This window comes from Podarcis liolepis, assembly GCF_965112155.1.
Source record: "Podarcis liolepis genome assembly, chromosome: 5".
Lineage (NCBI taxonomy): Eukaryota > Metazoa > Chordata > Lepidosauria > Squamata > Lacertidae > Podarcis > Podarcis liolepis.
The window spans coordinates 20,895,449-20,920,636 of record NC_139556.1 but is presented as its reverse complement, the minus strand read 5'-3'; the positions used below and the strand labels follow the sequence as shown (position 1 = coordinate 20,920,636).

The 25,188-nt window shown below is 42.2% G+C and overlaps 1 protein-coding gene and 1 long non-coding RNA gene across 17 annotated transcripts in view; one reads left to right on the top strand and one right to left on the bottom strand.

Moving 5' to 3' along the window:
* The window catches only part of KCNMA1 (potassium calcium-activated channel subfamily M alpha 1), a 557,989-nt gene that overhangs the window by 226,488 nt on the left and 306,313 nt on the right, over nt 1-25,188 (top strand). For all 15 annotated transcript variants that reach the window (XM_083502377.1, XM_083502375.1, XM_083502379.1 and 12 more), the window contains exon 3: nt 23,275-23,336. In XM_083502377.1, the coding sequence (XP_083358503.1) occupies nt 23,275-23,336 (62 nt within the window). The remainder of the gene's footprint in view (nt 1-23,274; nt 23,337-25,188) is intronic.
* On the bottom strand, nt 9-23,268 carry LOC310706665. 2 transcript variants are annotated; one of them, XR_014526028.1, is made up of 5 exons: nt 22,186-23,268; nt 18,086-18,172; nt 17,488-17,534; nt 7,392-7,802; nt 9-322 (listed from the first exon to the last, which is right to left on the bottom strand). It is a non-coding gene; the product is annotated as an uncharacterized lncRNA (long non-coding RNA). The 2 variants fall into 2 exon arrangements; XR_014526029.1 differs by lacking the exons at nt 9-322; nt 7,392-7,802 and adding an exon at nt 14,157-14,299.

The window sequence follows — 25,188 nt, the reverse complement described above, 5'->3', positions numbered from 1 at the left end:
AAAGAAAATGCCACTTCCTTGCTTGCAATTTTTATTTAAATATTTTAAGCACCTGGTGTTGGATTAACCCTAGCTGTTTGTTTGGCGGGGGACTACTCCAACCAAACTGGACCCCTTGCTAGGATTATTAGGAATTTTCCTGGGCAGGAAGGTATTTTGGTCAGATGGCCTGCTAAAGCCTTGCTCTCAAGGAATAAGGCCTTCCTGAGTTCTGGTGTATCCCTGTGTCCTTGGTTGCCCTTCATTCCTGACTTCTGTCTTGCTCTTTGCTCCTGTTTCGTGGTTCGTCCTTTAGTCATGGCTTCTGATTTCAATGGCACTACTAGCAATGGAGAAAGAGGAGAGAGAGAGAGAGAGAGAGAGAGATTTGGAATCCTGCATCACCAACAGGAGGGGACACTTTCATCCACCAGAAGTGTCCCTTCCTCTGCTTGAATGAGTGATACGGGGCAGAAAGTTTTCCCAAACAAAAATTTCCCAGTTTGCTTTGTTTTTCCGTGAATTGTTCCCTGATCCATAAGTTCATTAGTAGCAGTGAATGGGTGTCAGGTGGCGAGCCTAGCAGTTTACTAAATGTGAGTAAAAGAAGCATGCTAAATTTGAACACCCTCCAGGGCACTGAGAAATGTTCTGATGCAAAGTACCCTTGAATTTTAATTTTCCAATTCAGCCCCCCCAACCAGAATATCCTCATATCCTACTAATGAACTGTCTCCACTCACCTACCCCTACCTGCTTCTCCTTGCCATAGAAAGCCAGGCAGCCTGCCTGATATCCAGTGTGCTACTTGCAGCAGGGTGCAGCTGGGCACGGAGGGGGAAAGAAAGTGGACCCAGAGTTAGGAGCAGGAACTTCTTGGTTGCTGCTTGCATCCACTTCCCTTGTGCATGCTTATCACGCCAGATGCCACCCTGCAGTGACCTGGCCTCATGCTGCCCCAAGGCCACAAAGGAAGTGCTGTCAGCCTGGTTTGGATCAGAATCTGCCAGGGCCACCTTCATAAACAATCAGCACTTGGCAGTCCCCAGCCAGACTCCCAGTTCCTGCCCCCATTGCTGCCAAAACACACCACTACAATGGAGCTCTGGTGCTCTTAAGTTCCTTTGTGAGGATGGTGGCAGCAGCTGCAGACCAGTGAGAAGGTGGGAGTGATGAGCCACACAACTGGCTCATTTTTAAAAAGTGCTCTTTTAGCAACGCAAGTTAGGCATTGGGCAAAAGATTCCTGCATTTGAGGGGGTGGGACCAGATGACCCTGGTGGTCCCTTAGAACTCTATGAGTCTATGTCTACTCAGAAGTAAGCCTGAGTGCAATGGGACTTTCCCCACTAGGATAAGCATTGGAGAGGTGCAAAGAAGGCCTGGCAGAGTTGAATGGAAATGTTGCACTAGGATGGCTGGATCAAAGTCTATGGAATTAGAGACACCTTTTCTCTTTGTAATTAAGAGCCCATCCTTCAGTGAATGGTCCCAGGGCAGGTTACATAAATACCACCTTTAAAACAAAACAAACCCAAAACTATTAAAATCACAAAAATACAACCATAAGCTAGCTGGTAACAAAGTTAACAAAACAGCACCCCAGAATAGCAGTGCAGCAAGGAAGGAAGACACCCATGGCTGTTGATTTCATTGTGAGGGTGGATGGCAGGAACCTAGAAGAGGAGATCCCATTCAGCTGTGTGGATATGGGATACAGTGGTGCCCCGCAAGACGAATGCCTCGCAAGACGGAAAACCCGCTAGACAAAAGGGTTTTCCGTTTTTGAGCTGCTTCGCAAGACGATTTTCCCTATGGGCTTGCTTTGCAAGACGAAAATGTCTTGCAAGTGTTCCGATTTTTTTCCGCTCCCCCCCATTCTAAGCCGCTAAGCCGCTAATAGTCTTTTAGCCGCTAATCCTTTAATAGCCGCTAAGCCTTTAATAGCCGCTAAACCGCTAATAGCGCTAATCTGCTAAGCCGCTAATAGGGTTGCTTCGCAAGACGAAAAAACCGCTAGACGAAGAGACTCGTGGAACGGATTAATTTTGTCTTGCGAGGCACCACTGTATTTTGAAGTAAGGGGCACTGATCCTAAAAGAAACAATTTTGCGTGCTCTCTTTCTGTTCCTCCATCTTGCTCCTTTCAGAGTGTCAGAACAACCTGTGACAAACACTCAGAAGCAAGCTTTGATGTTTATTACTTGGGCAATTTTTGCACTAAGAGTTCTTGTGCTCTGTGATGCTCTGCTGGCACCCCCTTGCGATCAAATGCCTCCTGAAGTGCCTCTGGTAATGAGTTTTTGTTTAGTTCCTGCCAAAGCTACATGGAACTCTCTCTCTAACACACGGAGTTACTTTGAGTGCCTGCTTTTATTTATTTTTATTTGCAGTGAGTGTGTGGAGTTCTTTTCATGATGAAAGCAGAATTTCTAACCCAGAGAAATACTGGATCTCAAATGTCCCTGAAAATGTCATTTTCTGAACTGGATGTTTCCCCTTTGACTCTCAGAGCAAGCGAGTCTTAAAATGGATGGCAGGAGGCTGTAGTAATGTTGTTTGGATTAGGCAGCTATGTAGATTTCAGATTACTCCAAGGATCAATGACTGAGCCCTTCATTATGTGGAAGAATAAGATGAGCGAGTTTCATAAACAGTCCTGCAGAACTGTAATTCATAGCAGGGTCCTATATTTGTCTACTCAAAAGCCAGTGCCATTGAGTTCAGTGTAGGCTCCCAAATATGTAGGCATAACACTTCAGTTTCAGTCTCACACAAGTAAATGCTGTGCTCACCAGTACAGAACTGAATTGACAGGCTTGCACTTAAGATTCTATTCATCTTAAAAGATTTAGTAACATGTAAATACAAAGTGGGATGCAGAATAAGAGGAGGCATAGAAATGGGGGTGGTCTGTGTGCAATGGGTAGTTGGAAGAACTGGGGAGGGAAAAGGGGTGACGGTAAAAATAAGGAGTGCAATGGGGAGTTGCAGAAAAGGAGGAGGGAGGAGGCATGGAAATGGGGCGAAAATGAAAGGGGTAGCAGAATAGAAGGGGGTGGTGGCTTTGTAATTTGGCATAAGGTCAAGAGGGTGCTTACTAGTTGCAATGTGTGGGAGGGGGAAGATGCAGGTGGCTTACCATGGTTTGGGAGCAAGGGAGGGTGGTTCTGGAAAAGGAGCAGGGAGAAGGGGGCATGGTTGATGGGGTGGGAGGTGAAAACGGACACAAAATAGGTGGGAGAAGCTGGGATGATTTCATGGCTGGGCAAGTAAAGTGTCTTGTAGGGAGGTTGGCGAGCTGAGCAAGCAGTGGGCCCAAGCGCCCCCGCCCCCATGTTGAACATATTATCAGGTTTGTCCAGCTGTTTTTTGTTTGATCAGGAATAGGGCAGTTGTAAAACACAGTCTGAGGGTGAGAGGAATTATTTGTACACATAAAGCAAAGGAGAGTTTTTGTGTGATTGTGTATGAACGCAAGGGAGGATTCAGGCCACGTCAATAAAGGACTGCCCACATTTTAATTAAAAGTACTGGAGGGCGAGTGGGGATTTGCCACACAAAGAACTGGTAGAAGTCCCCTTCACATGTTCCCATTGTGTGTGCATGGTGGGGGCTGCAGGAATGAGTGCTTTGCCTCATGGAGCTGGAGAGCAGCTTCACGAAGTGGGCTGCTTCTTCTACTCATGTGCTTTTGAACCCGTATTTCAAGGGTTCTAAAATGCATGAGGAGCCTCTAGAACTCTTCCCTTGCATATTTAGTGCACACAAAATCTGAACAGAGCTATTGCTGTGATGAGGAGGCAGGAGCACGTGGAGAGTGAAGGATTCCCTTGAGTCCAATGTGAAAGTGGATGAGGGATGTCAAAACAGAGCTGGCACAAGTACAGCAGAAAACTGGAGCCAGGGATAGCTGTCATAGCCAGAGAAGTGGTTAGGCTGAAACAAGAGAGCAAGGTCACTGGTATGATCTGGTCCACAGATTTCCTGCTTCCTGTTTTAGTGCTAAGCTGAAAATGTCTGTCATAAAAACCGAAGACACTAGATAAAAACCACCCCAAACTTAAGCGGCCTTCCCAGTCTAGCATAGACTTCCTGGTGGCATGTTGCTTAAGATTAATGATGTTTCAGTTTTGAGTGTACAGACCATTTGAAGGCAAATGTGCTTCTCAGCATGGAAACACAGAGCGTAAGTATCCAGTGCTGCAGAGCTGGCACTCTTTTTTCATAGTATTTTCGCTTCATCAAGGAAGGAATAACTCACCATTCCTTAAAAGTATTTGCTGCTTAATTTCTGTATTGGATCAGGCCTCTCTGTCCAAGGTGGAGAAGTTTCACATCCATTCCACGTGTATCAACGTGCCTACTCTTAGGGGTGTAATAGAAACAACGGCCGTGGCGCCCCATTTGCAGCTATAAGTTCACATTTGCTTCAGTAAAAACTGTGCAAGTACAGTGGTGCCTAGGGTTAAGTACTTAATTCGTTCTGGAGGTCCATTCTTAACCTGAAACTGTTCTTAACCTGAAGCACCACTTTAGCTAATGGGGCCTCCTGCTGCCACCGCACCGCCGGAGCACGATTTATGTTCTCATCCTGAAGCAAAGTTCTTAACCTGAAGCACTATTTCTGGGTTAGCGGAGTCTGTAACCTGAAGCGTATGTAACCTGAAGCGTATGTAACCCGAGGTACCACTGTATACTGAAAGGTAGGCAAAAAAAGAGAGGAAAATACCACTATGGGGAAAGCTGCTTTTCTCAAAACAAGTGAAACAATTAAGCGCCAGGTGAAGGCAGCACAGACCTCTTATTTTGCACTAACAGACAAAAGGTGGGTTAACAGCATCTAATCCAAAGTTAGAAGTGGGTGTCTCCAATTAGAGGTCAGGGCAGATACTCTTGTTTGGTTTCCAATTATGGAGGCTTTGAATGGAAGCTGGAAGCTGCCAAGCATAATGCACGCTTGCTGCTCAATGGGCTTCCTGGCTGCTGCTGAATTCCTGAATGAAATGTATAATCAGATCTCTGCACTGGCGTCAAAGGTTGTGTGTCAGTGAAGAAGCATCCCCTTAACTCCAGAGAAGGATCATGGCAACAGTGAGCTTCAGAGAAATTCACCATGGGCCACAATCTCCCTTTTAGTTTAATCAGTCTGCAAGAAAACTCACATGTTTTTGCAGTGCTCCTGTTTCTTTTAATGTGGCTTGCATCAGTGAACATGACTTGCTGGAAGATGCTCCTTTAAAATGCCAACTTAAATGCCGCTTTAATGCTTATTCTGTGTTATACCAAGATGGTTCATTTGCTCATCTACAATATCTGGTGGCAGCTTTGTAGTGTTTCAGGTGGTCTTTATCCAGGCCTACCTAGAGCTGTTGGGACCTTTTGCATGCAGTGCTCATGCACTGAGACACCATGCCTAACTTAAACCCATATATATTGCTCTATTGTAAAGAATATGGTACCAGTAATGATGATGGCAAGACACTTTTGGGACTTGATTTCCTAAAAATCCCACCTGCTTTGTTGTAATCATTATCCCTCCTCCATATACTTATATTATACTTATATTTCGAGCTTGAAATCTCTCCTGGTATTCTGCCAAGGATGTATTTTACTGGAAAGACTAAATTCTACTAAAGCTTAATTTACGAGGCAAAAATGTCAAAGTGAAACACAAAGCACTGGGCACCTGACAGCAGAATGTGAGCATGACTCAGGGCTTTTTCTTTTCTTTTTGAGGCTGTGCCATACAATTAAAAATAAAATCGATGGAATGATTTAATCTTTTTGACACCCTGATCCTAAATGCATTGGCCGTGATCCAGAGCTCTGTGTGAGCATGGATCTCTCCCTGTTTGACAGCTTTGTACTGCACAAAAGCTTTCCCCTTTCTCTTGCCATAGACAACAGTTGGAGTGCTTGACATGTGTGCATGGGGGCTGGACCACAGCCATTTGCTCTGGGATTAATTCGTTGGTTTCAGCAGAACTTACTCTATTTATAACCTGCCTTTCTCCTGTTAGGCACTTGAGAAACAACTTCATGAGATCCTATTGGGTTCAGTAAAAGTGTAGTCCTCTTGAGAGCTGGTGTAGCATGGTGTCTCTAAGAGAATGAATTGGGAACCAAGAAGTTTCTTGGTAGATTTACCTAGCAGTTAGAGAAGCCAAATTGAGTAGCTTTGCCTAGTGGTTGGTAAGGCTACCCAATTTGGCTACTATTGACTTTCCTTTTTACCTGGCATCACACCTAAAATATCTAGCTCCTTTGAAATACACGGTTTCTCTTTGTTCCTGTTTTCAATCTATTAAAGGAACCGATCTGTTTTGCCCAAGGATGGAAACAGAACTGAGTAACAGTTGGCTGCTGTATTTGCAGACATTAGGGACTCAGCCATTGTGTGTTTCTTCTTCCCAGAAGGCCATGGTGCAGCTTGGAACCTGAAACCACTTCCTTTGAATGTCTGCTAGCTCATCCCACACTCCATCTTAAAAGTTACCAGATGCAGATATGGATGCAGTAAAAAACACCAGGAACCTTTTCCCACCTCCATCTTGCCCAGGGTTTTAAGCATCTAGTTTGATTAAGAGTTCTAGGGAACACTAAACAGTAGGGAACAGTATTTTGTTATCTTTTGTATGGGCTAATAAAAAGAATATCTGAATATGGACTTTTGGAATTTTTTCTTATAGCAACATGTTTACCTTTGCTCTTTGAGATAATAAATGTGAAACAGTATGAACAACAAAACTGCTATATTATTGCTGCTGTTGTTTCATTCATAAACTTTACTACTTTTAATTTCATTTAGTAAATAGTCACAAACTGCCTCATTTCCTGGCCTTGGCAGTTAGTATTAGTTTTAATCTGGTGTTTCCAGTTGTCCGTGATATGCCGGGAAATTGATAACCCACATATTTAGCAAGTGCACCATCAGTCGTCCACAGTTTTGCTATTTTGGCAATTGATTTTCCTTGTTTAAAATGAAATCTGCCTTTCTTTTTCATCTTAGCTGACATAAATGTCACCAAAGATGCTGTGTTTACATTTCTTAGTAGAAATATTTTTCGTAATTTCTTGTTTAGCTAATGGCTACATTATGTAATTGGAAAAATGAATAATATTGAAGCTGATCATAGACTCTGAGGTTAAGAGTCTTATGATCCACTGACTGAGCTATTCTTCTAAACTCCAGGTCACATTTAGGAACTAATATAGAGATGCCGTGCAATATATAATTTCCAGATGAATTTTATTTGACGGCTTTACTGTTGTTGCCATTGAAGGAGGAGGATTTCCTCTCAACCATTTCTTGCTATTGAAGGTTAAGGGTGAAATGGCTAGAGAAGGAACAGAGAGGAAAACATTCAGCTGCTTTCTCTTCTTCTACCATCATAGTTTTAGGAACTTACCATTCAGCTGCAAGTTGTCAAGTGTACAGGGTACAACAGTCTTCCTCCAGGTCCTGTTGGTCTACAAATCCCATAATCCTTGACTATTGGCCAAGCTGGCTGGCTCTGATGGAAGTTGGGGTCCAACACAATCTGGGAAGGTACCAGGTTGAGAGAGGCTGGTGTGGTAGAGAAATAAGGTGAGAATTCCTCCACTGGTGGGACCACTGTGCCCAATGTGACTTACATTGAAATGGTTCCAGCAGCACATCCAACTCATCATTTATTCCCAACTATTGCTGTTTGTTGTCAGTGCTGGTTTGTTGCTGTAGTTTTTTAATGGAGATCACCATGGCATTTAAATCTCTGAAGCAAGCCTGAGAAATTTCACTAGTCTTATTGGATCTCCTTTGGTACCCACCAGAAAACAGGCTGAAAAAGAAGAAAAATATGAAAAGCATTTTAAAAGTCCAAGTGCTAGATATATGATTTATTCCAGGCCTAACATGTCCTGGAACAAAAATCCATCCGCTGGGGAACTATAAATAAGCAAATACAAAGTTATACAGTTATTCTACCATTATTATACCTAGCAGCCATCCCTTTTATAAGGCAATGAATTACTGGAGAAGGAAGTCCTTCGGGATGCGCTATACAAGCACAGAATCCTCTTTTTGAAGGGAGCACAAAGCCAGATTAGGTACATTAATAGTGTTCGCTTCAAGAATGCTCCATTCAAGTAAGCATTATCTTTTCTGGCACTGTCTATTTAAACATTATCAAATGGAACATTTGTTATGTTTCACCATTTACTTTTTCAGCTGTTAATGCAGCAAAGAATTAGAAGGTCATGGAAAGGTTGGAAATGACGAGATGCCGCCCTGGTTGCCTCTGGAACAATGCCATCTCCTGTCTTGCTACAAATGGGCCCCTTGGTCACTTCTAACGCTACTATGAAGTGGAAATAAGGACTTCTGATGATGGGATTTTGGGGGGGGGGGGTTTTAAAGCTTTTATATTGTTTCATTTTATTTATTTATTTATTTATTTTTTAAAAAACATTTTATTAAGGATTTTCTTGTTTTACAGAAGTAAGTGTAATGCCTCATTTTTTTCTCTCCATGTAGCATTTTTACAAATCCGTTTCATTTGTTGAGGCATTAGGGGGAGAAGAAAAAAGAAAGAAAAAAGAAAGGGGGGTGGAGAGAGGGAAGATGGATGGGGGTGGGGTCGGGTGGCGGTGTTTCTATTATGTTTAATGTATGTAGAGTTTGGTGTCAGCGTTATTTGTGTTGTTCACTTGTGTTCCTTTGGTGGTAAGAGAGGTTGGGGTTGGCCTAGGGTGTGATTGTTTGCTTGTGATTGGCTGTGGTGATCTTTGTTTTCGTGTGTGAGTGAGGTGGGTGGGTGTTTCGGATCAGGTTAGCCATATTGATTTGTATGCTGTTGGTGGGTTATTGTCATTGTCCTGTTGGGCTGTGTATGTGATAAAGGGGAGCCATACTGGGGTGAAGGCGTCTTCTTCTGTTTGTCCCCGTGTCAGTTTCAGTATTATTTCATTTTATAATGCATATAAAACAGAGGAGACTATTACAACAACAGACAAAACTTAAAAGATGGAATGTTGATGATTACTGTACACTGTAATTTGCCTGATGATGATTATTATTGCATGTATCAGTCAGCCCACGTTTTTCAAGTGTCACTAAAAAATGAAGAAAATTGATATGAAACAGCGAGTAGAAAATTCAAGATACCGTATTTTTCGCTCTATAACACGCACCAGACCATAACACGCACGTAGTTTTTAGAGGAGGAAAACAAGAAAAAAAAATTCTAAATGAAATAGTAGATATATGATTTTTATGGTTCATGCTGTGGCCACAGACATGTGATCTGACAGTGAGTTTGGAGTAGCCCAATGCAAAAATCCTGAGGATCCATGCTTTGTAACCACGGAGGAGGGAAGGAAGGGGAACCATGGATCCTCTGCTCACGACTGCAGCAGATCCCCCCCCCCCCCCCGCCGGCATTCGCTCCATAACACGCACAGACATTTCCCCATTTGAATTGTACTAATTTTTATAGGAGAAATTATTAATATAATGTATCCCATTAAGCGGTCAAGCAAAGACAAGAAGCGAAAGTCTTGGGTGGAGTTAATGCGATACTGAGAGGTTCTCTGTGTATTTACAGCATATGTCTATTGTGTGTGGCTGTGTTTGTGTCATTATTTCTCACACTGGTACTTTATTATCATTTTGTGAAGGTCAAATGTCTCCTTTCTGAAGACCCAGTGACCTCATGTTTTCTTGCTGAAAACATATCAAGAATTAGGCTGGAATTCCCTCCCTCCCTCATTACAATAGAACCCTGGGTCATCTAATGAAGCGGAAAGTTTGGAGATTCAGAACAGGCAAAAAAAAAAAAAAAAGAGGCGATAAGTTCAAAGTCAGAGTTAAGTAAAATAATATTAAACTGTGTTTTTTTTTAAGGCCTGGTAGAAGAGAAGAGTTTTCCCCCCCTGGTGGTGAAAATACATTATAGCAGGTGCCAGGCAATCCTATTTGGAGAGAACATTCCACAAATGGGGCCACCACCAAAAAAAACCCCTCACTCTTATTGCCACCCTCCGGGCTGGGTGGATGTTCTTTGGGTCCCGAAAGAATATGTGAAACTAGGGAGAGCCTGGATCAAGATACAATACAGTGGTACCTCAGGTTAAGAACTTAATTAGTTCTGGAGGTCCATTCTTAACCTGAAACTGTTCTTAACCTGAAGCACCACTTTAGCTAATGGGGCCTCCCGCTGCCGCCGCACGATTTCTGTTCTCATCCTGAAGCAAGGTTCTTAACCCGAGGTACTATTTCTGGGTTAGTGGAGTCTGTAACCTGAAGTGTCTGTAACCTGAGGTACCACTCTAAATGTTAAGGCCCTGCAGATACATGACTCAGCATCCAGGGTTTGGAGAAAAGAAAGGGGGCGGGGAAGCCCCTTACCCTGAATTGTTGAGAAAAACATTTGAGGGTCTCATGCTGGAAGCTCACCTTCTTTACTAAGCCCCTGCTGTGCTTGCTGGTTTTGTAGGGAATTAGGGAGAGTGCATTCAGCCTCATAGCAGACGGGGGAGAGCAGAACTGCTCCCATCCTCGTCGGGGATTATTGCAACTCGGATTTTAGAAGAGACATACGTGTATGTGTGTGTGTGTGCGCGAATGCGCGTGCGGTTGCTTGTATGACAAGCATTGCAGAATGTTTGAAGATGATTAAGGTAGCACACATGCACACAAAAGCTTATACCCAGAACAAACTTAGTTTGTCTCTAAGGTGCTACTGGACAATTTTTAAATTAATTTCTTCATGCATTTGCTTGGTATATGAAGTCTTAATTGTGGAAAGGCCTGGTGGGTGGGCAAGCAAACACACACAATCTGCACCTACTCTACAAACTGTGTATAGACTTTATGATGGTTTTCTTGTTCTCTTAGGCAAAGTTATCATTTTTGTCTAAAACTCTAATGAAGAGAGAAAGCTGTTTTGCGAAAAGACCTTCTAAAACTGACCTTCAGACACATTTTATTCAACTGCCTTACCAGCAGATTTCCTACTCTTAATTAGCCCACTCTCCCTTGATTAATTCAGCAATGTAGCAATTCAGTGTTTGCTATTTCAGTTATGTGATCAACAGTACACTGTAATTATTCACGACTAATTTAACTAGGGCATAGTAAATGTATCTCCTCTAGTGTTTATTTTCAAGGAGGCTTACTTACTATAAAAAATGCTTCCCTTAAGTCAGTGAGAAAGGTTTTCCCCTTTAGTAAGAACCAACGGAGTGAGCCGGTTATGGAAGAATCATTCTGTTCATACATTTTTGTTGTTTCCTTACTGAGCCTTGCTGGCTCACAGAATATGCTCTGGCTAGTGTAGAACATTAGCACCTCTCAAGACTCAGGCTTGCAGAAGGTGTTGAGTTGGCAACTGGATGGATGCCATTTGTGGATTCAGCCTGTGTGCTACTAACTCCCCTCATCCCTGATCATTGTTGTTAAAGCTCAGGCTGATGGGAGTTGGAGTGCCAACAATGTCACAGTGCCACAGACTGCCCATTCCTGCCCATATGCCACACAGGTTAGACTTGCTCACTGCCCTGAGTCGGGAAGGGACTTTGGTGTTTCCATTTCCTGAGATAAGCCCTCTTCAGATATTCATAGCTCACACAACGAGGGAACCGAAGGGGCTGGATTCCCTGGTTTTGACCCCTCTGCTACACCTCCATGAGTTTGGTCTCTCTACTGACCATGTGCTATGCATTGCAGTGCTGTGCATTATCTCAGTCGTTCGGATGCCTGGCCAAAGTCTTGGACAAAAAGTAGGCCTTCAACCAAAGACCCATTCTGCATATGTGCCAAATCTCTCTTTCTTCCCTGAGCTGTTAAAATTCTGGGGGAAATGACAGTTGATTCATAATTCATCTGAGCATTACAAGCCAGGCAGATTTGTGTTCTGTATTTGTATTCTGAACAGGGCAGTGATGAAGTTCAGCATGGAGGAAGGTGGCAAAATCCATAGAAATAAAGAGACATGTTTTGCATATCCCTTGTAGTTAATGATCTTAAATTCTGCCTGCTTTTCAGTACTTCACAGTAGTGCTGCTCATGTGATAATCAGACAAATAAAGGTTTTGGAGGGCCATCTTTACAAGTCTTGTGTAAGATTTGAGGGGTCCCTGGGCAAAGATGCCCAAAGTTGCCCAAAGTGCCCTCTGTTGATGGATTGTGGCTTTACCTGGCAGTGATGATGGATGGCAGCAGAAGCAATGCTCAGAGCAGCATTAGGTGGCTGGATCTAGCTGCCATTTAGTTCCCACAATGTTTGTAAGTGATGCTACATTTGGGGCATTGTGGGGAACAAGACCTAGCTGCCTGGTAGCCCAGGGCAAGTGTCAGGGGCCTAGTGCTAGGGATGGCAGAGACTGTGGTTTGGCCCACATCTTTCAAGTAGAGACCTTTAACCTCAGGGTAGTGAGTTGTGTTGGGCAAAAGATTCCTGCATTGCAGAGGGTTGGACTAAATGGCCTTCATGGTCCCTTCCAACACTATGATTCTATTATCTCCAACATTTGTGATACATGTCTCAGCTCGGAACATGTTCTAAAATGCATAAAAATAACACATTCAATGTGTTTAGAAAGGAATACATTGAGTTAAAATATGTATTAAAAATAAACTTTTAAATTTAAATATGTTTTATCATGATAGCACATAAAATAAAATACTTTGAATATAAAATATTTAAATATGTAGTGTGCTAAAATACATATTTTAATGCAAATCTTTTGTATTTTTTTTTAACACAACAACAACCCAGAGTTAAAGATGGAAATAGGATGGAATAGAAATGAATGAACACATGAGAAACAGTCATACACCAGAAACAGACTGATTCATTCGTCCCAACCTACCTCAGACCATGGCAGCTTGATGCCAGCTGCTGATGCCAGGCCTATATTTGGGCATTTTTTTCTCCTCCGCCATCTAGCTTTTAAACCCTACCACTGAACTTCATTTCTTTAACCAACAGTTTTAGAGGACCAACTTTCCTTCCTCGTGGTATTTCTGTTTGGAATCTTACAATGGGTTTATTTGACTGTTAGAACTGATTCTGAATATGCTCAAATCACCCAGCATCACATGGGAGGAACCCAGCATAGCTGTACTAGAGATTAGCTTTCACGCAGTTGGATTTTCCCAGCTTTCTCCTCACGCCCCTGCAAAATGTCATGCCCTTCACATATCACTTAGCTAACAAATGGCAATAATTTGGATGGAGAGGGTGGTTGTTGGAGCGTGGATAAAACAATCCACTATTAGTAAGGTCTCTACAAAGAATCGAAATCAAGAATTGTCTCTGAAAATATAATAGTAATTCTGAGTAAATTCCACATGCTCCCCCCCCCCAAGACATCCAACTTTAACTTGGGTATACAAGTTATGCATGACCCCCTTTGTCTTACATTGGTTTCATTGCAGCCAGTATATTTTCAGCCTCATCCTAAAACTCTGGAAGGGACCACAAGGGTACCCCCCCCCCCAATGCAAGAATCTTTTGCCCAATGTGGGGCTCAAACCCACAACCCTGAGATCAAGAGTCTTAAGCTCTACCAGCTGAGCTAAATGTGTTAAGCACGGCCTGCTGGATTTATTTCCAGATAAGTGTGCATTGAATATCAGCCTAAACATGCATAGAATCAAGTGTGAGCCTGAGTTTTCAAGCTGAGGCCACAGCAGTGTTATTTATAACTTGTTTCGTGAATATATTTGTTGTGAAAATTATTTTGCTTGTTTGAGTGATTGCAAAGAAGCTACTCTATCCATGTCTACAGATGATGTTTGCACAAGGAGTACAGATTCAAACTTAAATTTCTGATCATGATTATTTGCCATTTTCAAAAGCGGCAGGGTGCAGGTGGGTGTCCTGTGTGCAATAATTTCAGATAGCTTGAAAATTTGTTGCAGGGGGTCAGAACATTTTTTTTAGAAGCAATGTATATATCTTAAGCCAGTATATTTCCATGAACCTCTGGTTGAGTTTAGCAAGTGCTTAATATGGGCTTGTAAAAACCACTTACCTAGTTAAAATTGGGTAAATATTTTCTTTAGGCAGGACAGCTTTTTTTTTTTGAGGGGGGAAATGGTTTCTTTTTATGAAAATTAATCTGGGCATGTGACTATCATAGGCATGTTTCAGTGAATAAGCTAGTAAAATGTTATTGGACTCATTACTTGATTTATAAGACATAAGCTGTTGTGCTTGTTGGGGACAGCTCCCCCCCCCAAAAAAATGTGTGGAAATCTGCACAAGTTTATTCTTTCAGTGGAGTTGGGCATATTCATCTGGTCCTGTGCTGAAGGTGCTTCCTTGGGTGCCTGGAAAAGAAATTTAGCATGTTGTGGTCTACTCCTCTAAGAATTTACCACGGTTAAAGACCTGTTGAAGAACGAACAAAATTAGTGCAACATATTGTTTGCACATAAAGCTCATAATGTATAATAGGTTATTGTATTTTAGTGTGTTGTTGGAAGCCGCCCAGAGTGGCTGGGGGGACCAAGCCAGATGGGCGGCGTGTGTGTGTGTGTGTGTGTGTGTGTGTGTATATATATATATATATATATATATATATATATATATAATATTATTATTATTATAAGTAACAGCTTGTGAGACTCTTATATGGGGAAACGGTAAGGACACGTATTGGATATAGTTCAGAAATTTGAAGAGCTTTCATACATAAACCTTAACTCATACACATTAATGTACATATTCCTTCTCTCTCTCTCTCTCTCTCTCTCTCTCTCTCTCTCTCTCTCTCCCTCTCTCTCTCTTGCTCTCTCTCGCTCTCTCTTTCACACACACACACACACACACACACACACACACACACACAGACACACTCAGTGCAGAGGAGTGTTCTGACCACTAGATGGCCAGTCTAGGAGATCAGAGTGACAATGACCAAAGAGTGTAACTGTAGCATCAGATGTGTCATGTTTCTCCAAGTGGATGCAGAGTATTTGCTTCACATCTTCACTCTTAGATAGTATCTTCTGCCCAGGCTCTTATACTGTATTAAGGTTACCAGATTTTTTTCAATGAATCCAGGGACACTTTTCAACTTCAATGGATTTTGTATGGGGACTGATTTGTAAATCCGGGGACTGTCCCCGGGAAACGGGGACTTCTGGTAACCTTATCTTATATTCTTCACCCATAGCTATCAGGGGATAGGTCGCTTAGATCTCCTGTCACACCAGTAGTTGTGGGCCGTATGAGAGGATGGGATCATTGTTATGGTTACAATAGAATACAATCTGTAGAATCTTTTTCTCTCTATCAGCAACATACTCAGAAAGAATAATATGGCTATGTGCTTCTGTACTCACTATCATCAATTATACTCTGGTTGAAATGAAAGGCAGGCTAGGTCTTATTGCATTATGAAACAACTGCACTTCATTGTACTCAAGCAGAAGAACTTTATGTATGATTCCCACTGTCTTTCTGAGTTTGGATTATTTAATCTAAGTGGGGGGTTATCGGAAGTATGGGTGGAATTTTCTGAAAATCTCGACATGGAGCTTATCTGCATGGATTTTTCCATGATGGGATTTCATTGAATGGCTTTGCTAATAGTACAACAAACAACTCTTCCATATTATATCCATTATTATACACATGGTATGTATAATTTTATGTGTATATATACTCCATTTTTAAAAAGTACCCTGCATATAAACAGATGCCTACAATTAATGTAACTGTGTAAAAATACTTAGTGTTAATACTTATAAAATTATGCTGCAGAAATTTAGTCCAGCATGGGGCTTGACTCATACATATTATACATTTTTCACATGTGAATTTGGATATATAATTTTGTTTATAATTAGCTGGGCTTTTAAAAACATATAAATAAACAAATCCTGATGGCTTGGACCTAAGCAGGTGATTGATGCAAGAGGCATGACATAGTTGGGTTGGAACAGTCAGATCCCATGGACAAATCAGGTTAAAATGGATCCCTCAGACTGCATTCCTCCTGATCTACAGCTGAAAGCTGTGGCTATTGATGCCTTCAAGATGAGAGGGGTATTTCTCTTGTCAAACCATTGGACAGCAGAAGAACAATACTGGAATAGCATTTCAGTCTCTCACTTTGCCGAGATAACTCAGAAGAACTGTTGAAGCGAGATTCAGTCAGGCATAGCTTCACATGCAGCTGTAGAGTATGTATTCACCCCAAAACAGGGTTAAGACTCCAATGAAATGTTTTATGTCACCACACTGCAATTCCCAGGATCCCCTGCGAGAAGTGATGTTTGTTACATTGGTACAACTAAAATAAATTATGTAGGGCAGATACATTTCTCAGCCACTTGAAGAGGGATGTAACAAGCTTTTAAAAACCAAGTGGATTGGTAATTCAACATTACAGCAGAAACAAACTCATAGCAGGAGCAAACTATTCCAGAAAGATTTGTTTTGTTGCTAATTAAATTGCAACTTGCATTGGCAAAGCTCTCTGTACGTCTGTTGGTCTGCTCGCTAGGCATTCTCACACACAAAAAACCCTAATTAAATTCAAATACACAATCCAACTAACAGATGGGAGTGTCTTTCTTGTGGATTTGCCACTGACTAGAATGCTTCGAAAATGGGAAAGTAAATGGAAGGCTGGGCTGCATACACACTAACCTGATCGTAGCATAAACATGTAGTTTTTTTCCAATCTGGATTCATGCATGCTCATCCACATTTGAAAACCCTCCCCTTGATTAGGTTACCCATGCCTTTTCTTCCCTGCACATGCCTCAGGTAAATGAAGGAGGAAGTGGTGATTGCAATTTTGGTATATGCCCACCTATAGCGTCACTGGGCAGGAGTAGATAACCCACCCACCATTGTCAGAACCACCTACATCTGTTTTAAAATGGACATATTGAGGAGAAACGCAGACTCAAATCTGCAATGTGCTTTTATTTTCAGAGTGAAACCAGTTTCTCAAGAAGTGCTTTTCAGGGGCAAAAAAATATGCAGTAGATCTAGACTGTGTGTAGACTATGTAGGGGGGGAAACTACAACAAGTACCTAGTCTTAATGGATTCTATAATAAAATGTTGTTTGTACACAGCGTTGACATTTTTTCTGTAGATTAGCAGGGAAAGTTGAACATATAGCAGTAGAAGTACAGCATGGTCCTGTTTTTCAATTTTGCATGGAATTAAGGCCATTGAGTTGAGTGGGCTTGTGGCCAGGAAAGCGTGCATGGAATTCTACTCTACATCAACTGTCTTATGCAAGGCATACTTACCAGAAGTAAATCCCACAATATTCAATGGGGTTTACGCCCAGGTCAGTGTGCATAAGGTGGAAGGCTAGTGCTGCAGTTCTAACTCCACTTAACCTGAGAGTAAATCCCATTGAATGCAATAGGATTTAGTTTTGACCAAACATTCATAGCATCTAACCTGCTTATGTGGGCAAGAAATGTATTGCGCAGTTTCATGTAAATATCCATCCTATCAGGGTTCCATTCTTTGTGTTCCTTCCTTACCTTGCCCTTCACTTTTTCTTAGTTCTCTGCGTTATGTATATAGCACACTAAAATGAAGAAGAAATTGCTTTAATTTGCTTTCCAGACGAGCAGTTGCGCTGATCTGATGTACTGTTTTGGGTTTCTTTTCTTTTCTTTTCATGCTCTTTTTGAGAGTAGGTGTTAAACCCAATGGGGCTTGCTTCTGAGATGATAGATTCAGGACCATTTTTTAAATTCTGGATTAATTAATCCAGAACAAAATTGCCCCTGGCTCCATCTGTGATCAACTAGCTCAGCACTGCACCGGCATGCGACACCCCATGCAGATTATTTCCCAAGGGAATGCCTTCCTCAACAGTTTTGCCCACCCCCTGCCTTAGCACCTTATACTCTTCCCATCTTACTATAGGTAGATTATAAAGCCTCCACCAATGTGGTTTGGCCAGGTTCTCTGACCCTGAACCACTGAGGGTCACCTTGACCATGTCAGCAGATGTTTTCTTTGTGACCTTAGTGTTGTAGGAGCAGTCAGGTGAGCTGCCTCTCCTGGGCTGCCGAAGTATCAATTAATCATTGCAATGCACCAGAATCAACAAAAGTAGAACACCATTTCTACCTGAGAAATGGCTTTCTTCTTCTTCTTTCAGTTCACCAGTCCTTTTAGATAGCACGGCTGCTTCAGATTCTGCAAGAACAGCCTGCTCTGTCAAAATGAATAGTAAAGCATTATTCAAATGGGGGCATAAAATTAGAATGAAAGGGCTCTAATGAGGATACAAATCTGGATAGGAAGACGGCTGAATCTGTTGGCGATTGGGATTTTACAAGCATCTTTGTAAATCATTTCTACCCAGCTGACGTGCACAGAGCAGAAAAGTTGTACACCAAAGAACTAATGTTTTTCTTTCGTTAGACAAAAACAAAATAACGCAAGGCCTAGTTAGCTTTTCTGTGGACTGTGCCTTCATGGAGCTTCAGTGTACCATATATAATAACTGTTATCCCCACTTCAGAAAGTGTTATTACACAGCTGAATGATGGCTTGAAGAACAGAGGTTCTCTTTCCTTTGTTTCCCCCCCTCCATCTCTCTGGGGAGTTAACTGCTAATTATTCCCTGCCTTGTCTTGCAGTCAGTCTGCCCTCTGACAATGCATTCAGAAGCTACGCAGGCTGCAATCCTGAAACACATATGCCCGCGAAAGGAACACTGCCAAAATCAAGTCTTTTCTTCTGAGGAAATGCATTCAAGATAGCAACAGCCATTTTGTAAATGTTTTTGGCTGATAGCCAATCCAGGAGATTGTGGAAGCCATGGGACTTTTGCAGGATGAGACCCATGGGAAGGATGGGAAGAAAGAGAGGCATGCATGAGTATTTAAATATTTAAAAAAATCAGTGGGGAGCAGCAATTTCCTAAACCTACTAGTTCTGGGATTCAATGAAATGAATGGCAATAGCTCAGTGGTACGGAGAACGTCTGGTTTACATACATAAGGCCCAGGATCAGTCCCTAGCATCTCCAGTAGGACTGGGAGAAACCCCGGGCTAAGCTGGCTGACAATGATGGGAGTTGCAATTCAGCAACATCTGGGACTCAAGGTTGATGAACACTGATGTAGAAGATATTGAACTGATGGACCAGTGTTTTGGCTCAGTATATGACAGCTTCCTATGTTCCCCCTTGGCCCAAAACAGGCAGAATTTACCACAATATAAGATCCCACCACACCCACACCCTGTATTGACTATCTCTAAGTATGCCGCTTAAGGGATGTGGGTGGCGCTGTGGGTTAAGCCACAGAGCCTAGAGCTTCCTAATCAGAAGGTCAGCGGTTTGAATCCCCGCGACGGGGTGAGCTCCCGTTGCTCAGTCTCAGCTCCTGCCAACCTAGCAGTTCGAAAGCATGTCACAGTGCAAGTAGATAAATAGGTACCGCTCCGGCAGGAAGGTAAACGGCGTTTCCGTGCACTGCTCTGGTTCGCCAGAAGCGGCTTAGTCATGCTGGCCACATGACCCAGAAGCTGTACGCCGGCTCCCTCGGCCAATAAAGCGAGATGAGCGCTGCAACCCCAGAGTCGGTCATGACTGGACCTAATGGTCAGGGGTCCCTTTACCTTTAAGTATGCTGCACACACTTCTTTGCCGTTTTAACTCATTTCCTGTTTTGTGACAACATTTCAGTCTCTTCCTCATTGCATGGCTGATTTTGTCGATGGTCCCAGATAGCACCCCACAATCCCCTAGGGCTGCTTAACCATGTTTAATGACACCTTGGGGCCTGCAGGGCAGGGGCTACAGAGCTGAAGGAGTTGGCAGGGCATCCTGAGAAGTAGGCTGGTCTAGGTATAGTTGAGGAGAAGCACACATCCCTTCTCTACGTCTGTCTCCTGGTTGACCTGGTATGACCAAGGAGGATGGGTTTGTTTGCTTAAGGCAGGGGTGAGGAAATCTCAGGCCCAACAGTAAAATGCATCTTTCCGGAACTTTCTGTCCAGTGGCTGGAACTCTCACCAGTCCATGTCCACCACACACAATGCACCCCTCATTGTCCCCATGCCACACTCTCCTCTAAAGTTCATGAACCATGGTCATTTCTCTTGCTTGCCTCGAAGGGGGATAGAGATATGTGTCTGTTTTCATGGTGGAAATGTAGCCTCTCAAACAATGGCACACCCATTGTTCTACTGAAAAAGGTTCCCCACTTCAGGGCTTAAGGTATGTAGCTGCCAGGCTCCTCCTCAGGTTGTGTGCCTAAACACTTTTGTTAATGCAGACTGTTTTGTTGACAACATTTTTTAAACTTTTTTTTTTTTGAAGAAGGGAAGCATCACTGAGAAATTGTCTACTACTACTTCTCCCAAGGGAAAATGACCTGAAGGGTTCTGAGTGTGGTGGTTCAATTCTCCATTCTCTGATAGGTTCAGGGTGACCACCAGATATCAGAGAACTGATACAGTGGTACCTCGGGTTACAAACACCTCAGATTACAAATGCTTCGGGTTACAAACTCCGCTAACCCAGAAGTAGTACCTCGGGTTAAGAACTTCACCTCAGAATGAGAACAGAAATTGCGTACTGGCGGCAGTGGGAGGCCCCATTAGCGAAAGCGCGCCTCAGGTTAAGAATGGTTTTGGGTTAAGAATGGACCTCAGGAACGAATTAAGTTCGCAGCCTGAGGTACCACTGTACTGCTCTGCTGGAAGCCCCTCTTCCTATTTGCACTAGGCCCCCTAAATCCTTTCCTGGTTCATTTGTAATTCTGAGAGATTTCTGTAGGGAGAAGAAAAAAGGCAAAAACTTGATTTTAAGCATTTTATTTGTTCGGGTCAATTAAGCAAAATAGAAAATGCACATCTGACTGAGTTACTTTCCTAAGTGGTTGATTTGGCTAAGCAGTTATATAAATCCAACTAATTGATTTAGGGAGTCGAGTGGAAATATTTGTTTCAGATAGGATTCTTTTTAAGCCTTTGTAAACTCACTTGCTGCTCCTCACACTGTTCCACGTATCTTGCAATCAAAGGGGGGGGGGGGCTTGTTGCAAAGATTCACAAGGCTTTTGCGATTTTTAATGACCCTGGACAGTATTTCCTTTTGGGTTTGATTTCCGTTCCCTACCCGACCCATCCACGCCACGCATAAAGTATTGATTTTTGTTAGTCTAAGGCAAAGCTATGTGTGCTTCTCAGTCTCAGCAGCAGACAAATGGCAGAGATGTACGCAGCTGTCAAATTGGCTCTGACGTCTGTGAGATATATAAACTGTAAGGAGCTGCCTTAAACCACAGTCCATTAAGTTTGTCATGCATTCTCTGCTTTGACTGGCAGCATTGCTTCAAGGTCTTAAAGAAGAGTATTTTTTTCCAAGTCTGCCTACCTGAGATTTTTTTTTATCTGGAGAAACTGGGGTCATTGGTCTGCTAAGCATTTGCTCTCCTGCATGAGTTATGTGCCCTTTTCAGAGAGAGGCATGTACAATTCAAAACACGCTCTGGCTTGTGAAACTGGCAATTCCATATGATGATATCTCTACACCACTGGCACAAGTGGACAATTTAAACATATCAGCAAGGCAAGAGACATGCAAGATGGACACTCATGTTCCAGGCCTTTGGGCGCTTCGACCTGAGGGTATGTGACTGGGCAAAGGATATAGGCTAGTGAGAGAGACAGAGCATATTCATTTTTATAATTGATTTTAAATCCACTGGTTGAACATACGTTGTTATAAACAAAACATTTCCCCTGTGGCTTTTCTACCCCCCCCCTTCGAATATTCTATAAGCATAGCTCTGTTATTACCAAGCAGTTTTTAGCTCATTATCATCAAATCCCACATATTTTGCTTCCTTCCTCTACCAAAACAGTTTTTTAATCCTACTTCTACCCAGTGGGGAGTTAAATCTTTAGCTACAGCCTTCTTGCATCCAGCAAGAGATTACGGACCAGTATCCTGTACTTCTCTTTTACTCAGTTGTGCAAATAATTTAGCAGCTCTGCCTGTGGTATATTGATTAATGTGCACACACACACACATGCACATACGTTTTCAAAATTCTTAGTTTATTTTTTATTTAATGAAATTTATACACCGCTTGATTCTAAAAGTGCTCAAAGCAGTTTACAAAAAGATGAAACAGTAAAATCAAGGAAAAAAACCACAGCCCTACTTCAAAACATACAAAAGTCCAAAAATGAAAACAGATTAAAATTACCTCATCTTTCTCAGCACCTAGGTAGGTTTGTCTGAACAGGAATGTTTTTAGCAGAGTCTCAAACCCATAGGTGATCATGCTTATGTTTTGTCTGTGGTAAAATCTGTCCATGGTAGTAAATGTGTGGGTTAAATGTGAAACCACAAAGAAACTGTTTGTATGAAGCTTTATTTGTATAATTGCCTTCGACATTATATTATTGTGAACATAATGAAAAACAAAAAATGTAGTTGACCACTACTCTCTCCAGGAAGTAAGGACCATAAAAAGCAATCTATGGCTGCCTGTTTTATGAACAGAGTGAAACCTATCCTACATACTTCTGGTCTTTACTGTATTTGATGAAATAGTGTGGATTGGTCACTTAGACGATTACCCACAAATAACATTGTTGTTTCTTATTTACCCCACGAGGTTCCGCCCGCAACCTGTCATACCCTGTTGTGTTCTGCCCGTAATCCAATAGGCCACAAAATGGCATACAAGCCCTAGTTGGGAATCCTCTCTCAAAATGTTTAAAAGTCCTCTTGTCAACAAAGAGGTTTTCCCAAGGTGGATTAAACAGAGCAGCGAGGTGCTTTGACAGGTCTTAGTGAAAAGTGTGTTCTGCAGTTGTGGTCATATTTCTGAGAGCGCCATACCCTAGGGACCAAAAGGCTTCACTTCCTGAGAGGATACGGCCTAGAACAAAACCCCAGAGCACATAAACATCTACATAGGGGATGTCTGTATGATTCATATTAGGGCGTGGTAGACTGCCTTAGGTTGCAGATATTAGGACACCATTAAAGACAGTAAATTGTCCATTATTGTGTTTATTATTATATTGCCACCAGTGGATGCCACCTGGATTTTCTTCCTCAGGCCCACAGATATCTTTGGCAAGCTCTGGTTGTATACATTTCCAGCACTGTCCCCAGTTTTGTCAAGCGCTGCAAGCATGATTCATATTTCTGGTAAAGCATAAGGCAATTAAAATGGAACCATGAAATTTCTTGCACTGTTTTCTCATTCCTGTTTGTTTGAATAATGAATGCCTCAGCTGTGGCCCGTAAAGTGATTGCATTTTCTTCTTCTTTACTTTTGCAGGTTGTCTTAGTCTTCGCTCTTAGTATTGGTGCTCTTGTAATATACTTCATAGATTCGTCAAAGTGAGTATTTTAATACATTTCCTGTTCCCTTCCGCCCTCCCCTAAAGCAATTATGAGACTTTGTATTGCTCCATTCATCTACTTCAGCTCAAAGCTTTGTACTCATCACCTGCATACAATAAGAGAAAGGGGGGGAAACACTAACACGTGACACAGTCTCCCAGGCTTAAGTTTCAAAGATAACGGGGGAAGGTCTTATGTAATTTTTGCCATATTTTTATTTTTCATGTTTTGCTGTGGGGTGAGAGAAATAATTCCTGTTTTCAGAATATGAGGAATGTAGACACATTTTATTCTTAGAGTCAGCAGGTTAAATATTCACACACTTTTTTTTTTTTAAATGAGTACAGCATGGCATAAGACAGGAGGAGAGGGGACCTCATGGAAAATTAGATTTGTAAGAATTAAAATAATTGTATGTACCATGGACCAAATTAGACATTCTGGGTAAATGCATGGCTACAACTCAAAAATGCCACCATTGCAACTAATCCCTCCTCCTCTGCACTACCTAGTAGAACTTCCATCATATTGTGATGTTTTAACATTCCACATTTTACTGCCATTGGCAGTTAATGATGCCGAGTAGGAGCCAGGAATGTGGAACACTGTGACATCGCAACACAAGGCAAGTTCAACTGACATGAGTGGGAAGGACACAGCCATTTGCAGTATCAGCAGCACACTGTGGGCATTATCGAAGCCAAACTAGATACTGTGTTGGCATTGTCAGGCCAAACCACAATAACTAACAATAACTAGTCTGGTATTGCTAATGGAACCTAAATGTCAATGGATGAATTCTGCCATGTTGTTGTTTTTCCTGTCTCTTGTGGAATGCAGAATCCTGAAAACAATATAACATTTTATTTTATGGTTAGCAATCTCCACTGATGTCAATCAAGTAAATGTGTTTCAGAAAGTGTCACTGTTTCATCACAGTGCCTTTCTTTAGTACAGTAACTCAAAAGGAGCGCTGTGTCTTTATGTACAATTATATAATTATAATTTATCTTTGATCTAGTTAATAATCACATCTGTAGTCCCACCTGCAAGATGACCTAGCATGGCTATGGTGTTTGCCCGGAACAGCCTTCCCAAACTTGATGTCCTCCTAATGTTCTCAACTGAAAGTCCCATCTACCCCAGCTAGCACAGCCTATGATTGAGGATGATCCCTTCCAACTCTACAATTCTATGACAGAAGTTGGAGTCCAAAATATCTGGAGGGTACCTGGTTGGGGAAGGCTGTTCCAGATGATTGTGTGCACCAAATATTACTCTTAGTTTTGCTTGCTTCACACACAATCCAGCGAAAGCAAAGCAGCTCCAAGTGTTTTGACTTCAATGGGAGAGACTGAAGCAGGTGGCTAGTTCTTCCATTGAACTCAGTATTACTGCTTCAGTTTGGTTGGATCATGCCCGTTGTTTTGTAGGTTCACGCCCGAGATGTAAATGTAACAAACATGTTGCATACATGCCTCTCATATGGATGTATTTGTCAGAGAGTTAGGATTGGTTGCCCTATAATGTGCGGATGTCTGTGTGTGTGTGTCTGACAGGGTGTGCACATGTATTTCCAGATGTGGTTTGATACCCTGCCGTCTGCTGTGCAAGGCAAAAAGCAGGGGGAATTAGGTGCAAAAGCCATGGCACCTCCAGAGCATCGTGCCTCGTAGTGTTCTCCCAGAGCACCCCTCTACGTAGCCCTTGCATTGTATCAAATATTTTGTGATCTGGTTTTCATTTCAAAAGCAGCACATTCAATGCAGTTGAACAAATTACCCTCTCCCAAAATACTTGCCTTTCAGACTTGGCATCTTGACGTGAGCTGGAAATCGGTTGTTCGGGA